General features: G+C 49.7%; 1 protein-coding gene across 1 annotated transcript in view; it reads left to right on the top strand.

Moving 5' to 3' along the window:
- The window catches only part of Bend3 (BEN domain containing 3), a 33,480-nt gene extending 20,228 nt beyond the window's left edge, over nucleotides 1–13,252 (top strand). The window contains exon 4 of the mRNA XM_034524959.2: nucleotides 7,677–13,252. Coding sequence (XP_034380850.1) covers nucleotides 7,677–9,920 — 2,244 coding nt within the window. The 3' untranslated portion in view covers nucleotides 9,921–13,252. The remainder of the gene's footprint in view (nucleotides 1–7,676) is intronic.
- The last annotated feature ends 438 nt before the right edge of the window (nucleotides 13,253–13,690 follow it).

Raw genomic sequence — 13,690 nt, 5'->3', positions numbered from 1 at the left:
TCCATACTCCGTCTTGTCTTAGGAGCAGTTTATTTCACACGTCTCCTACTGTGTTTTGATAGGTTCTGGGGATCCCACCTCAGCTCTTCACAATGCTACAGCAAGTGCCTTACCCACTGAGCTGTCTCCCAAGCCTGGCTGAGACATTTTTAAACAATCTGTAATGCTCATGCCCAGACTGCCCTTGGACTCAGAGCCCCACCAAGCCGCCCTAGTGCTGGAATAAAAGGTGTGCACCATCATGCCTCACTGCCTTTAATTTCTCCATCAGCCTCTTAAGTGCTTAACTTGTATACTTCTGTGGCTGGCTGGCACTTGCTTTTTTGAAAGGTTGTGGAAATTTATGTGTCAGTAAATCAGTATTCTCAGAACCCTCATGACTTGAACAGCAATTGAATTTTTTGAGTGTAGGCTGAGTTTCTGAAATCACACCAGTTCATGTCAGAAAGGGTTGGTACTTGCCATTTTCCTGGAGTTCCTGAGCCTGTGCTAGTGGGGCCAGGCAGCAAGCATAAGATCTCTTAGCATTTTGACCATCTGGGGAGAGACTGTCTTCACGTGCCTTCTACAGTTATCAGGGAAGTAGGCAGAGCAGGGACTGTGGGAAGTTGTGTCTCTCTGAAACCGCTGTGCCGACCCCTTGTATGTATGGTGTTTTGCCTGCATGTATGTGTGTTCATCATGTGCATGCCTGGTACCTGTGGAGGACAGGAGAGGATGTCAAATCCCCTGGAACTCGAGTTATAGACAGTTATAAGCTGCCATGTGGGACTTGAACCTAGGACCTCTGGAAGGTCAGCCAGTGTTCTTAACCACCCAGCCATCACTCCAGCCCCCTGACACCTTTGTTTTATCCCTGATGCTTTTGGAAAAATCTTACAAAGACTGTGGGAAGGACTGACTCTGCCCTCCCTGGAATGGAAATATAATTACCAATAAACACAGCTAGAGTGTTTATTGGTAATTATATTTATTCTTTTTTTTTTTCTTTTTGTTTTGCTTTGTTTTTTTAAGATAGGGTTTCTCTGTATAGTCCTGGCTGTCCTGGAACTCACTCTGTAGACCAGGCTGGCCTCGAACTCAGAAATCCGCCTGCCTCTGCCTCCCAAGTGCCAGGATTAAAGGCGTGCACCACCACCGTCCAGCATCATATTTGTTCTTAATGTCTTTTATAAAGGGAGATGGTAGTCAAGAGCTGTCCAGGCAGAGGTTAGCTCTGTTCTCCCAGGGTCTTTTGTCTGTGTTGGTCTTCCACTGTGGCTGGTCTTTCAGATGGAGAACAGAAATGCCTCTATGACTGCTGAACAAGCTGGGGTTCCTAAGGTGCCTTACAGAAACTGAGGCAGATGGGGATTGCAGTTCTTCAGGCTGAGAGCTTTGTGCTTCCAAGCCTGCCCTGTCAGGAGCTGGTGGGATATTGAGGGCTGCAGGGGTGCTTGAGGGCTACAGGGGTGCTTGAGGACTGCAGGGGTGCTTGTGAGGGGTCACAGGAGTCTTAAATGGCGACTCCTTCCAGGTTCTGTGAGAAGCATCAGGAAGGCCTGGAGAGAAAGCAGCAACGGAGGAGTCTGAGGTGACTCCCTCCTAGTGCGCCCAGGGTCTTGGTTAGTTCCCAGGCACTCTAGTTCCCAAAGACCTATCACTAAGTGGGTCTGGGCCCTTGTGCTAGGTGTATATGTATTGCTCTCAATGCTGTGATTCCAGAAGAGTGGTGCCAGCCTCCTGCCGAATCACGTGGCCTAGGCTTGAGGTTACATTGATTTTCCCTTCGTGCTTCCCCACAGACAGGCTGCCTTCTTCCTTCCACTTGGCCGACTCCTTGGACAGTGTTTAAGCTCATTAGTCACAGAACTGAGATCAGTAGCTGCTCTAAGATCGGGGTCTGATGGCGATGACCAGTACTTCTTGCACTGGTGGCCGTATCCCTGGTGTCTCCCCAGGATGTCCGCTGCCTGTCACTTACATGGCAGCATCGGCCTCTCACTTAGTTCCAATCTCTAGCTGAGGTCTTCAGGCCTTCCCTTGTGAATGAAGTCCCATCGGGCTAGCTACTGGCACCAGCCGGAGCTGTGCCACAGAGTGCCCATATGTCTGGAAGATGCACCTTGGAGAGCTGGGAACTGTCAGCCAGATACCTTGTGCCAAGTAGCACAGATTTAAGGATTTCTTGATATTCCTAGACAGCTGAGCAGAGATTTTTATCATCAGCCATAAACAGCCAGCGCATCATTGACTTGGCAGCGTTAGTGGAATTAATTGAGCACAGAGTTGACGGGACCCCAGTGTAGGGACAGCTAAGACCCTTCCCTCTGATGCTTGTGTTTGTTGAATTGTGTGTTCAGGGTTTCTGTGAGTGAAGAACATTGCCCTCTATTGGAACTCTTAGCTTCTTATTAAGCAGTTTAGTAAGAAATAGAGTTTCTATCATGCTTGGTAGGAATGGCGATATTTGTGTTAAAAAGACTAAGACTGGGTTGAGAACTGTGGAGGGGACCCCCCAGCTGAGTATTCTCACATCCTGCGTAGGAACGAGGGAGAATCCAGAGATTGAGTTCAAGGTAGTACTAGTCATTCTCCACCTCCCTTCCATGTTGTCTGGAAGGCAAGTCTCCCTCCAGAATACTCACTGTACAGTAACTGTTCCTCTGATGGCCTTAATGCAAGGGTCCTATTTCATCTGGGCCAGTGGACGTACTTGTCAGGAAGCAAACATTCAAAAGTTAACCTACAGGCCAAGTAGGCACCTTTAATCCCAGCACTAGGGAGGCAGAGGCAGGCGAGAGTTCCAGAAAGCCAGGGTTATACAAAGAGACCTGTCTCAGAGAAACAAAACCAAGCCAAACAAGTTACTCTGAAGCACTTACAGTTAATTATAGTTAATTACTGTGACTAGAAACTCGAAATCTTCCCTGTTGGCAAAACCTCATAGTAATCCCATGATCTGCGAAACTTACCATTTTAAAGTTTTATTTTTATTATTTGTGTGTGTGTGTGTGTGTGTCTGAGGAGGTCAGAGGAGCTGGAGCAGCAGTTGTGAGCTACTTGAATTTGGTGCTGGGAACCAAACTCTCTCTCTCTGCAGGTGCGCTCTTAAGTGCTGAGCTGTTGCTTCAGGCATGCCCCTGACCCCCCAAATTATGTTGATGGAATAGAACTTAAGACATAAAATTGCTAAAAATCTAATTTGGTCTACAGAAATGGGCAACGGAGACATAAGAGTTTGCTAGCTAGGGCAGTGCTTCCCGTTAGTGACCTACAATTTTTGGGTGTGTGCGAGTGTGCACGCATGTGCACGCGCACAGCTGGGAATGCACAGGTGCACACAGATGAAGCAACACTTCTTAAATCCGTATCTGTGCGGTATTCAGTTTTCTATTCTGTGTATCTTTTTCTTCCTCTTTTAAGGTTTTTACTTCCTCTTCCATTTTTTTTCTTGTCTCAATTATGACACACTGGATCAATTTTATTATATACTAAACCCAAACCTATCAGGAATGAAGGTTTTTATTCTTATTTTTTTTAACCTTCATACGTATTTAGCTTTCTGACTCTGCTTGTGCCTTTAACACTTTCATGCTGATTTTCTATTCCTGAATAAAGAAAGCATCCTGCCTCAGACACACTGAGCCCACAGGGAACCACCACAGGCCTTGCTCCTGTGTCTCTTTGGTTTTGACAGTCTCATGAAGATTTCAGGTCTCTTAGCAGGAACCCCTTGAAGTCTTCCTGAGCACATGCCACATTAAGATTTTGGTGCTTGCTGGGCAGTGGTGGCGCATGCCTTTAGTCCCAGCACTTGGGAGGCAGAGGCAGGCGGATTTCTGAGTTCGAGGCCAGCCTGGTCTACACAGAGTGAGTTCCAGGACAGCCAAGGCTATACAGAAAAACCCTGTCTCGAAAAACCAAAAAAAAAAAAAAAAAAAAAGATTTTGGTGCTTTTCCAACCTTCTTGGTACTGAGGGAAACAGTCCTGTTGCCAGGCCTTCCAGGCAGCCTAGTTCTGTAGAAAAGCCCATGACGACATGTCGAATCCTGAGTGCCTCTAAGCACCAGAGAGAAGTCTTAGTTCTGCTTACCCTTTTCCTACTGCTTCTGCTTACCACCTTCTTCCTTCTCCATTCTACTGTTTCTTCTCCCGGCTTCCCTTCTATCGCCTTTCTTGGTGGTATAAGGTTGGGTCTCATGTAGCTCACATAGGCCTGAAACTGTCTACACAGATGACTTGACTGACTTCTGACCCTCTTGCTTCAGCCTCGCTAGTATTTGTACTGCAGGTAAGCACCATTGTGTCCAGTTGTATATGGTGCTGGGGGCCCCACCCTAGCCTTTCTGTGCAGTTGGCAAGAGCTATCCCACTGTGTGACACTCCAGTCCCTGTCCCCCCTCTCTCTCTTTCTCTCTCTCTCTCTCTTTTAAAAACAAAAAACATACTTTTATTCTGTAGCCCTGGCCCACCTGGCATGCACCACCACTACCTGACCTAGTTTCTCTGTGTAGCCCTGGCTGTCCTGCAACTCATTCTGTAGACCAGGCTGACCTCAGTCTCAGAGATCCGCCTGTCTCTGCCTCCCAAGTGCTGGGATTAAAGGCGTGCGGCAGCAGCAGCACCATCACACAGGTGTGTTTCTTACTGTAGTATGAAATAAAATCTTGTCTGAAAATAGGAGGGGCCGGGGCTGGAGAGATGGTTGGGTGGTTAAGAGCACAGACTTCCAGAGCAGCCAAGTCCAGCCCCCGTGTCAGGCAGCTCACAGCTGCATGTGACGGTAAGCAGTTCTCTGAGCTCTGCATTCACATGGTCATACCCATACACAGACAAACAGACAGGATTTAAAAGTTAATTAAATATTCATTTATCTTATTTACATGTATAAGTGTTTTTCCTGCATGTACCACATGTGTGTCTGGTGCCTGAAGAGACCAGGAGAGGGTGTCAGAGCTCCTGGGATTGGAGTTTCAGATGGGTGTGAGCCATCATGTAGGTGCTGGGAACCAAACCTGGGTCTTCTGGAAGAGTAGCCTGGCCTCTTAACCAATGAGCTATCTTTCCTAAAAGTAAATAATACATTTATTTAAAGTAAAATGTAAAAGAGCTGGGTTTAGCTCTGTGGTTGAGCGCTATGGTACCTTAGTGCTTCAAGTCTAACACGCCTGAGGCTCTGGATTCCATACAGGTCCTTGTGGGGTTAGGGAGAGAAGTCTTCCTCACTTTCTGGCAAATAGACAAGTAAAAGAACTCTCTAAAGTGTTTTTCATCCCGTCTGCTCAATCTCTTTATAGTCCTTCTAGTCAGACTCCTGAGAGCTGCCTTCACTGTGCCTCACCCTCCTGTGCATCGAGAACTTTGTTAGTGAGAGCGGTTGTGACATCGTGACGAAAGGCTACAGCATTACTTCTCTCGTGCTGAATGCCTTGCTTAATACAATCTTGTAGTAGGAGATATTTGTTAAGTACTTCCGTTATTATGCTTGGTGTGTAGTGTCTCAAAACTACCTTGCTGCAAGACATAGAAGCTGAGGCATGAAAGGTCACACAGGGGAGGCCCTGTGCTTATCCCACCCTCTGTCCTTGGAGCTTCCTAAAGTCAGTAGGATATGTTCGTGCGCGCGTGTGTGTTTTGCCCGACCTCTCTTTACTGGAACTCTTTACAAGAACTGAGGTCTTGAATGTATTTGGCAAGCATTCTAGCACAGTGTTCCCCCCTAGCTCCCAGGGGTCCTTGTCTTAGGCAGGGATTGGACAGTGATAAAATACCTGCCCTAGGCCAGGAGGTGGTGACACAGGCCTTTAATCCAGCACTTGGGAGGCGGAGGCAGGTGGATTTCTGTGGGTTTGAGGCCAGCCTGGTCTACAGAGCTAATTCTGGGACAGCCAAGGCCTGTAGCCGCCCGCGGCCACAAGTCAACTGGATTCACCTGAAAGGGGGGCTGGGAATGAAAGGGGAAGGAGGGCGAGAAGAGATGAGGCCAAGACTACGTTCTCTGATCAAGGCCCAAAGCTTTAATGTTCAGCTCTCAATTTAAAGGGGAAGACCCAACCCACAACCCCTCCTGGTTTCAGATGGGTGGGATAATCCATAGTCCATTCCAGGTCATGGCCGGAGATGTCTCAAGGCAAGCCCAGGGGCAGTTCTGCTGTGTTCCGGGCAGCCAAGGTGGGTAACTCCACCTAGATCCCATCACTTGACCTTGCTGTGGCAACCAAGGTCTCTCAGTCCTGCTCATGGGGGGGGAGAGTACAAAGGCCCCCTATCTCTCCCCCCCCCCCAACAGTCTTTTACTTTGCTCAGTTATGGGGTAGATCAGAAATGTCACGCACACTCCATCATTCAGTGGGTGGGGGGAGAGGAGGAGTCACCAGGAAGGAGCAGGGAGGAGAGTAGATGCAGACCACACACAGCCTCTCTCTCCATCCAAGAAAGAGAGCCCTCTGCTCTCAAGAGGTAAACTGTGTTAGGGATAGATGCTGCCGACCTTTGTGCTGGCCTGCACAGATCCGCTACGAAGCAGTCACCTGGACAGCCTCATGGGCATCATCATCAAAACCCCTTTGTGTTCCTGACCCTATTACTCAGCAGACGGCGGCAGGAGGAGAGGGAGACCCTCATCTTTGAAAACGAAACAAAAGACCACCACCAAAATTTAAAAAAAAATCCTGGGTGGGGGATGAGGTGTAGCTCACAGTAGACATATGTAAACAGCCCTGGGTTCAATCCCTGGAAAAACAACAAGAATCTCTTCCAGGTCTCTCTCCTGTGAGTTGAGTGATTTGTTTTATCTTAAAGAGGGTCCAGGAAGTCCCTCACTCATCAGTATGTAGTAGGCACAGGGGGCTCAGAGCTCTGTTTTGTTGGGGCTGCTTTTCTTATGCCTTACTGCCTCCACCTGGGTGGGTAAACCTTATCTCCTGAGTGTCCTCTTATCCTGTGTTTGCTTAGGCTACCAAGAACTCAGTTCAGTTTTGTGCTGGAATTGGTGATCTGGACTGAGGAAGGCAGTGAGGTCTGGAACAGTGAGCACAGCCTCTGAAGGGCAGCCTGAGCTTGTGTGAGCATGCAGTTCGAGGAGAGCGTGCTGCTCTCGCCTGGAGTGAGGGTCCTCCTCCCTAAGCCCTTGTCATAGTACTCAGTCCAGAGCTTTGGTCAAAGGAGGCTGGAAAGTAGTCTGTAGCCAGCGCTCCCATAGACGGTCAGGGCAGGTGTTCATCTGTGGCATTGGGTGGGTGCCAGCAGTGGAGGGATACTCTAACAGTGGTGACACTGAGGGGTCCCCGAGTCACTATGAGAATCTTCCATCCATGGACTCCAAGAGCTTCTAGGCCAGCCTCTGTTTAATGTGAATCAAGAGTTAAGTCCTGGCAGCCACCACGAGTGGCCAGCCTGCTACTGTGTTCCTGCTACTGTGTGCCTCATGGTAACTGTTGTAGAAGTCCAGCCTGGCACAAGTATTCTGCAAGAGCAGGAGCCTTCCTGGGTCTAGCCTGAGCCCTTTCTCAAGGAGTAGAAAGATGGAACAGGTTGGCCCTCAGATGCCACTGTGTATTTGTAGTATGTTCCTGTCTGTGCAGAGTTTTTGGACCAGGAAGCATTGACCTTGGGTCCTCTGTGCAGTCCCTGCCCAGTGTAGTGCAGTGCATCAGAACACACACCTAACTGCACAACGGTTTCTGTTTTTTAGGCCCTCGTGGCAGGCATGCGCACACGAGAGAACAGCTCGCCCTGTCAGGGAAATGGAGAACCTGCCAGCAGGGGCAGGAGTGGGAGCTGTGTGTGGCCTGCAGAAGAGGAGCCTGCCACTGAAGCCGCCATGCCTTCCTACAAGAAGCCCCTGTACGGCATCTCCCACAAGATCATGGAGAAGAAGAACCCTCCCCCGGGAGACCTGCTCAGCCCCTATGAGCTCTTTGAGAAGGCAAACTCCGGCAGCAGCCCTTCTCCTCTGCGCCTGCTCAGCGAATCTCAGAAGCGGGAATGCGGTGTCGGGGTTGGCACCGATGGGGACCCCAATATCTACTTCCTGATCCAGAAGATGTTCTATATGCTCAACACGCTCACGTCTAACATGTCCCAGCTTCACAGCAAGGTGGACCTGCTCTCCCTCGAGTTGAGCCGTGTCAAGAAGCAGGTGAGCCCTTCTGAGCTGGTGGCCAAGTTCCAGCCTCCGCCTGAGTACCAGCTCACTGCTGCAGAGCTGAAACAGATCGCTGAGCAGAGCCTGTCCTGCGGCGACCTAGCTTGTCGCCTGCTGGTGCAGCTTTTCCCTGAGCTCTTCAGCGACTTGGACTTCTCCCGGGGCTGCAGTGCCTGTGGCTTTGCCGCCAAGCGGAAGTTAGAGTCACTGCATCTCCAGCTCATCCGCAACTATGTGGAGGTCTACTACCCCTCGGTGAAGGACACAGCCGTGTGGCAAGCTGAGTGCTTGCCACAGCTGAATGACTTCTTCAGCCGCTTCTGGGCCCAGAGGGAAATGGAAGACAGCCAGCCAGGCGGCCAGGTCACCAACTTCTTTGAAGCAGACCAAGTGGATACCGGCCACTTTCTGGACAACAAGGACCAAGAGGAAGCTCTGTCTCTGGACCGCAGCAGCACCATCGCCTCGGACCATGTGGTGGACACACAGGACCTCACCGAGTTCCTAGATGAAGCCTCCTCTCCAGGTGAGTTCGCCGTGTTCCTGCTGCACCGGCTCTTCCCTGAGCTCTTCGACCACCGGAAGCTGGGTGAGCAGTACAGTTGCTACGGTGATGGAGACAAGCAGGAGCTGGATCCGCAGAGGCTGCAGATCATCCGCAACTACACAGAGATCTACTTTCCTGATATGCAAGAGGAGGAAGCCTGGCTGCAGCAGTGCGCCCAGCGCATCAATGATGAGCTGGAGGGCCTGGGGCTGGAGGGAGGCAGCGAGGGAGAGGCACCGCGTGATGACTGCTACGACTCCTCTAGCCTGCCAGACGACATCTCGGTGGTCAAGGTAGAGGACAACTTTGAAGGCGAGCGGCCTGGCCGGCGCTCCAAGAAGATCTGGCTGGTGCCCATTGACTTTGACAAGCTAGAGATTCCACAGCCTGACTTCGAGATGCCGGGTTCAGACTGCCTTCTGAGCAAGGAGCAGCTGCGCAGCATCTACGAGAGCAGCCTGTCCATCGGCAACTTTGCCTCCCGCCTGCTGGTGCACCTCTTCCCGGAGCTCTTCACCCACGAGAACCTGCGCAAGCAGTACAACTGCAGCGGCTCCCTGGGCAAGAAGCAGCTGGATCCTGCCCGCATCAGGCTGATCCGCCACTACGTGCAGCTCCTCTACCCGAGAGCCAAGAACGACCGAGTGTGGACCCTGGAGTTTGTGGGCAAGCTGGATGAGCGCTGTCGGCGCAGGGACACGGAGCAGCGCCGCTCCTACCAGCAGCAACGCAAAGTCCATGTGCCTGGCCCCGAGTGCCGGGACCTAGCAAGTTATGCAATCAACCCCGAGAGGTTCCGTGAGGAGTTTGAGGGGCCCCCGCTGCCTCCTGAAAGGAGCAGCAAAGACTTTTGCAAAATACCCTTGGACGAGTTGGTGGTCCCCTCACCTGACTTTCCGGTGCCTTCCCCCTACCTGCTGTCAGACAAGGAGGTACGTGAGATCGTGCAGCAGAGCCTGTCGGTGGGTAACTTCGCCGCCCGGCTCCTGGTCAGGCTCTTCCCCGAACTCTTCACGGCCGAGAACCTTCGACTGCAGTACAACCACTCCGGGGCTTGTAACAAGAAACAGCTGGACCCCACGAGGCTGAGGCTCATCCGCCATTATGTGGAGGCTGTCTACCCCGTGGAGAAGATGGAAGAGGTGTGGCACTATGAATGTATACCCAGCATTGATGAGCGGTGTCGCCGCCCCAACAGGAAAAAGTGCGACATTCTCAAGAAAGCCAAGAAAGTAGAGAAATGACAGGGCTGGGGCTGCCCAGGGACTTGGGTCACCACAGGCTGAGCAACGGGTGCCCTTGGGACTGAGCATGGCTCTGGAGCTCGTGTATGGTATCCGCAGACAGGCACCTTATGCCAGTGGGGAGTGGTTTCCTACATTTGCACACCTACCCAGCCACAAGAAAGAAGCCTTGAATTTGGTCTTTTGTATTCATGACTTTGTTCTGTGTTCCCTGGTGGCACAGCCGGAGTTTGCCGGAGTAGCCAAGCTGTGAAATCAGAGAATTGGTAGGGTAGGGTCCCTTCACAGGGCTGGGGTGCCCTCCCTAGCTCTTACAATTCAACATTCAAATTTCGACTAGATGTGGTAGCCCACACCTCTAGGCCATTGGAGTTTGAGGCCAGTCTGGTTGTCCGGTTAGTCTGCATCGTGAATTCCGGCCCAGCCAGGGCTGGAGAAGGAGACCCTGTCTCAAAAAACAACAGAACGCAGCAACTTGTTTCTCTCCCCAGGTTTTACATCTTCTATTTTTATCTTCTTCTTCTGTTTTTTTTTTTTTTTAATTAAAATGAAACTTTGAACGAATCATTAGGCTCACTGGGAGCCGTTTGATTTAGAAAAAATCTTAAAATATGAGATGTTGTAAGATTACTTCAGTTGCTGGGATTTTTAAAGATGATTTTAGATTTATGCTTTTTTTTTTTTTTTTAAAGAAATGCCATATTCAGGCATTATGGGTAACTGTGGCTTCAGGTGGCATAGTGACTGTTTTTACTAATCCTGTGTTTGACATCTGATTTTGGAGGAGTCCAGAGCCCCTTAGCTTCAGCAGACGGGACGGATTATAAGTAGTGTGTAGCCCCTCTCTTACTCTATGTGAGTTTCCCTTCTGCTGTGGCTCAGCCTGTCTGCCACTGCCGTGTGGTGCTCACTGTGTAGATGAGAACACTGGAAGATGACATGAATGTAGGTAGAGCAGAGGCGTGGGTCTCATGGCCTTCATGGGAGCCGTGTCCTCCTGCAGCCCTGTTCCCTCCCCACACAGAGATGCTGGTGTAGAGGGACACATTGGAACACAATGTGTAGGGACATTTTTGTGTGATTTACGGGTGAGCTTTTGGGTTCACCAAGAACTGTTTACTCTCCGTGTATTTGTACAAAGTCCGTGTCCCCAGACCTCAGTGTTAGCTCCTCCCATGAGTAGCATGGTCTTGAACCTCCAAAGCCCAGGCCTAGGGCTCTTTTGCAGGTGTTGGAAGGACCCAAACCATCTTAAATGGAGTGCCCACACCCCTTCCCAGTCCCACCAGACCTTTTCCCTCAAACCTTGTAGGAAGTTCTGCCGTTCTACCCCGGCCCACCCCTAGCATGGAGGCGCACATCTCTTCCCCTTCTGCGCTGGGGCCAGATGCCTAAGAAGGAAAGGAAACTGTTTCCCCGACTCAGTGCATCTCATCCTTGCCTAGAAGAGTAATGAGTTGCCCAGGGCAGTCACAAAACCCTTGTGGGACATTACAGATGTGATAACTTTAATGGCTTAATATTTTGCTACCTTAATATGCAGGAATGATAGAATCTATGAATTTTCTCATAAAGAACTTCCGTTCTAGCAGACAACATGATATAATCTCGCATGTACCCAATGGGCATTTAAAAAAAAAATAACAATTTGAATACTGTAAAGCTTCTATCCACTGTCATTTTCAGATTATGCTATAACTGTAAATCTAAATTATTGACATTGGGAAGTGCACAGAGACTTGGTGGCACTCTGTCACATACCCACACCTGCACACATATCTCCTTATAAGAAGTGAGGTGAGGGGCCCACGAACGACAAGGCAACCTTCTTGTGCCCAGGAAGAAGGTAATAAGGCAGCCGGAAGACTCCCCTTTCCCCTCACTTGGCCTCTCTCTAATGCCTTAGTCACACACATGTGCACACACATGCACGCACACACACACTACCCCAAAGATGGCCGTGGCACTCTCTCATTGCTTCACTGGTTTGAGAGAATTCCACGGGATTTGTTCTGGTCTTGAGGATGTAACCAAGAGGATTCCAAGCCATGTGGAGATTGTCCTGCTTTCTAGAAAGTGGAGTGTGGTCCCGAGACGTCAGAAGCACAATCGGTCACTGAGTTTTTAGAAGTCCTGTCTACTCACGTCAGAGAAATGGCGGGCTCTAGGAAGTAAGCGGGACTTTTCGTTACCCAGAGCGTGTTAAATTCTGGGAACCTGTATTTTGGTTTCCTTAATACTTTAACTATGTAGGGCTTCTCTTCACCCCACCCCCACCCCCATAAAGAGCCGGACACTCTGGGAGCTGTTTCCTGCCCCTACTGGACTGTATGGTGCCCTCACTCACCGTCCGTACAGGTAGCTCCAGTGGGCATTTTTTTTTTCATGAAGCAATAGAAATATAAAATACTTATTTTTTCAGAATTTAATGGGTTTCATGAAATCTGTCGGCAACTGCTTCCCCTGTCCCCATCTAGATTCTTTGTTTGTAGTCTGGATTATTTTTGCCTTGTATCCAGAGGACTAAAGATTAGCCCCGACATTCTGGTGTTCACCAAAATAGTCTGTCACGGTAGGTGGTAGTGGTCTCGGTTTTTCTGTTAGTAAGTTGTTAAAGAATGTCTGAAGATACTCTTGAATGTACAGTGTTCGAATCCTGCTTTAGTTTATGTGGCCGCATCTGTTTGATGGCAAACGTTTGTCAGGGAATCAATGTCTAGTGTTGTTAGTGCTCGCTGCCCTTCCCCTTCAGTGTTGAAACCCAAACCTTCCTTTCCTTTTAAGTTAGGGGGCGAGGGGTTTATATCAGCAGCAATCATCAACCGACCAATGGGATCTACTTAGCGGCGCCTGGAGTTGGCCCGATCGCACCACAGTGTGGCCATTTGGGTTCTTACAGAGATTGCCTCGGTTTCTACTGTTTCCCCCAGCAGTTGCTTCCTACCTGATCCAGAGGGACCTGGAGACCCCTGGTTGGAGGTCACTGGGTCATTCTGGAGTGGGGGTGAGGGCCCGGGGCTATCACCACTGTGGGCAGTCCTCGCCTCTTGTAGATCCAGCCTTAATGTCTGACATCCCAGGAAGCGCAGACCCTGCACAAAGTGGATATCAGAGTGATACTGTGAGGGGTAAGTGACAAGAATAGTTTTACCAAAGAGAATGAGATACCACGTCATGTCTGCCTGTTACACTGATCTGAGTGCACCCTTAGAAAACTGAATGTACCACAAACCCAGGACAGTTTTGGAACTTGTATGCTCTCTAGCAACTTTGTGTGAATTTTTATACAAGCACTGTTTTATTAATTATATAAAATATAAAAATAGAAAAACTGTGGTCTCTTACGCTTCATTTCTTTAGGTCACTTAGTGTCTGGATTTGTCTGTCCGCCTGTCTATGTACCTTTCTCCCAGGCCCACAGGAGGACTGTTTGGGGACTTCAGGGCCTGGATGTGGGGTACAGCTCACAAGGTTTTGGCCACAGTCGAGTGGTAGAACTCACCAAATAAATCCTCCAGTGTTACTTGTATACAGACCACAGGACGAGGCAATCCTCTATCTTCTTCCTGGCCTGGTGCCCGCCTTGCCTGTACCAGCAGGACATCTCTTCCCTTTGACCCCAGTTTTTCCACCCCGTGTCACATGGGACGTAGTTTCTCAAAGCTAACCTGGTAACAAAAGATGCTTTCCCTCTGCTGGTTAAAACTCAGTAACCTTTTAAAAATGAGCATATATCAAGCTAGAGAGAAGCTGCACACTATTCTCAAGAG

The sequence above is a fragment of the Arvicanthis niloticus genome, chromosome 20, assembly GCF_011762505.2.
Source record: "Arvicanthis niloticus isolate mArvNil1 chromosome 20, mArvNil1.pat.X, whole genome shotgun sequence".
Taxonomy (NCBI): domain Eukaryota; kingdom Metazoa; phylum Chordata; class Mammalia; order Rodentia; family Muridae; genus Arvicanthis; species Arvicanthis niloticus.
Note: the sequence above shows the minus strand (reverse complement) of the source record. Positions and strands in the feature narration are given on the sequence as shown.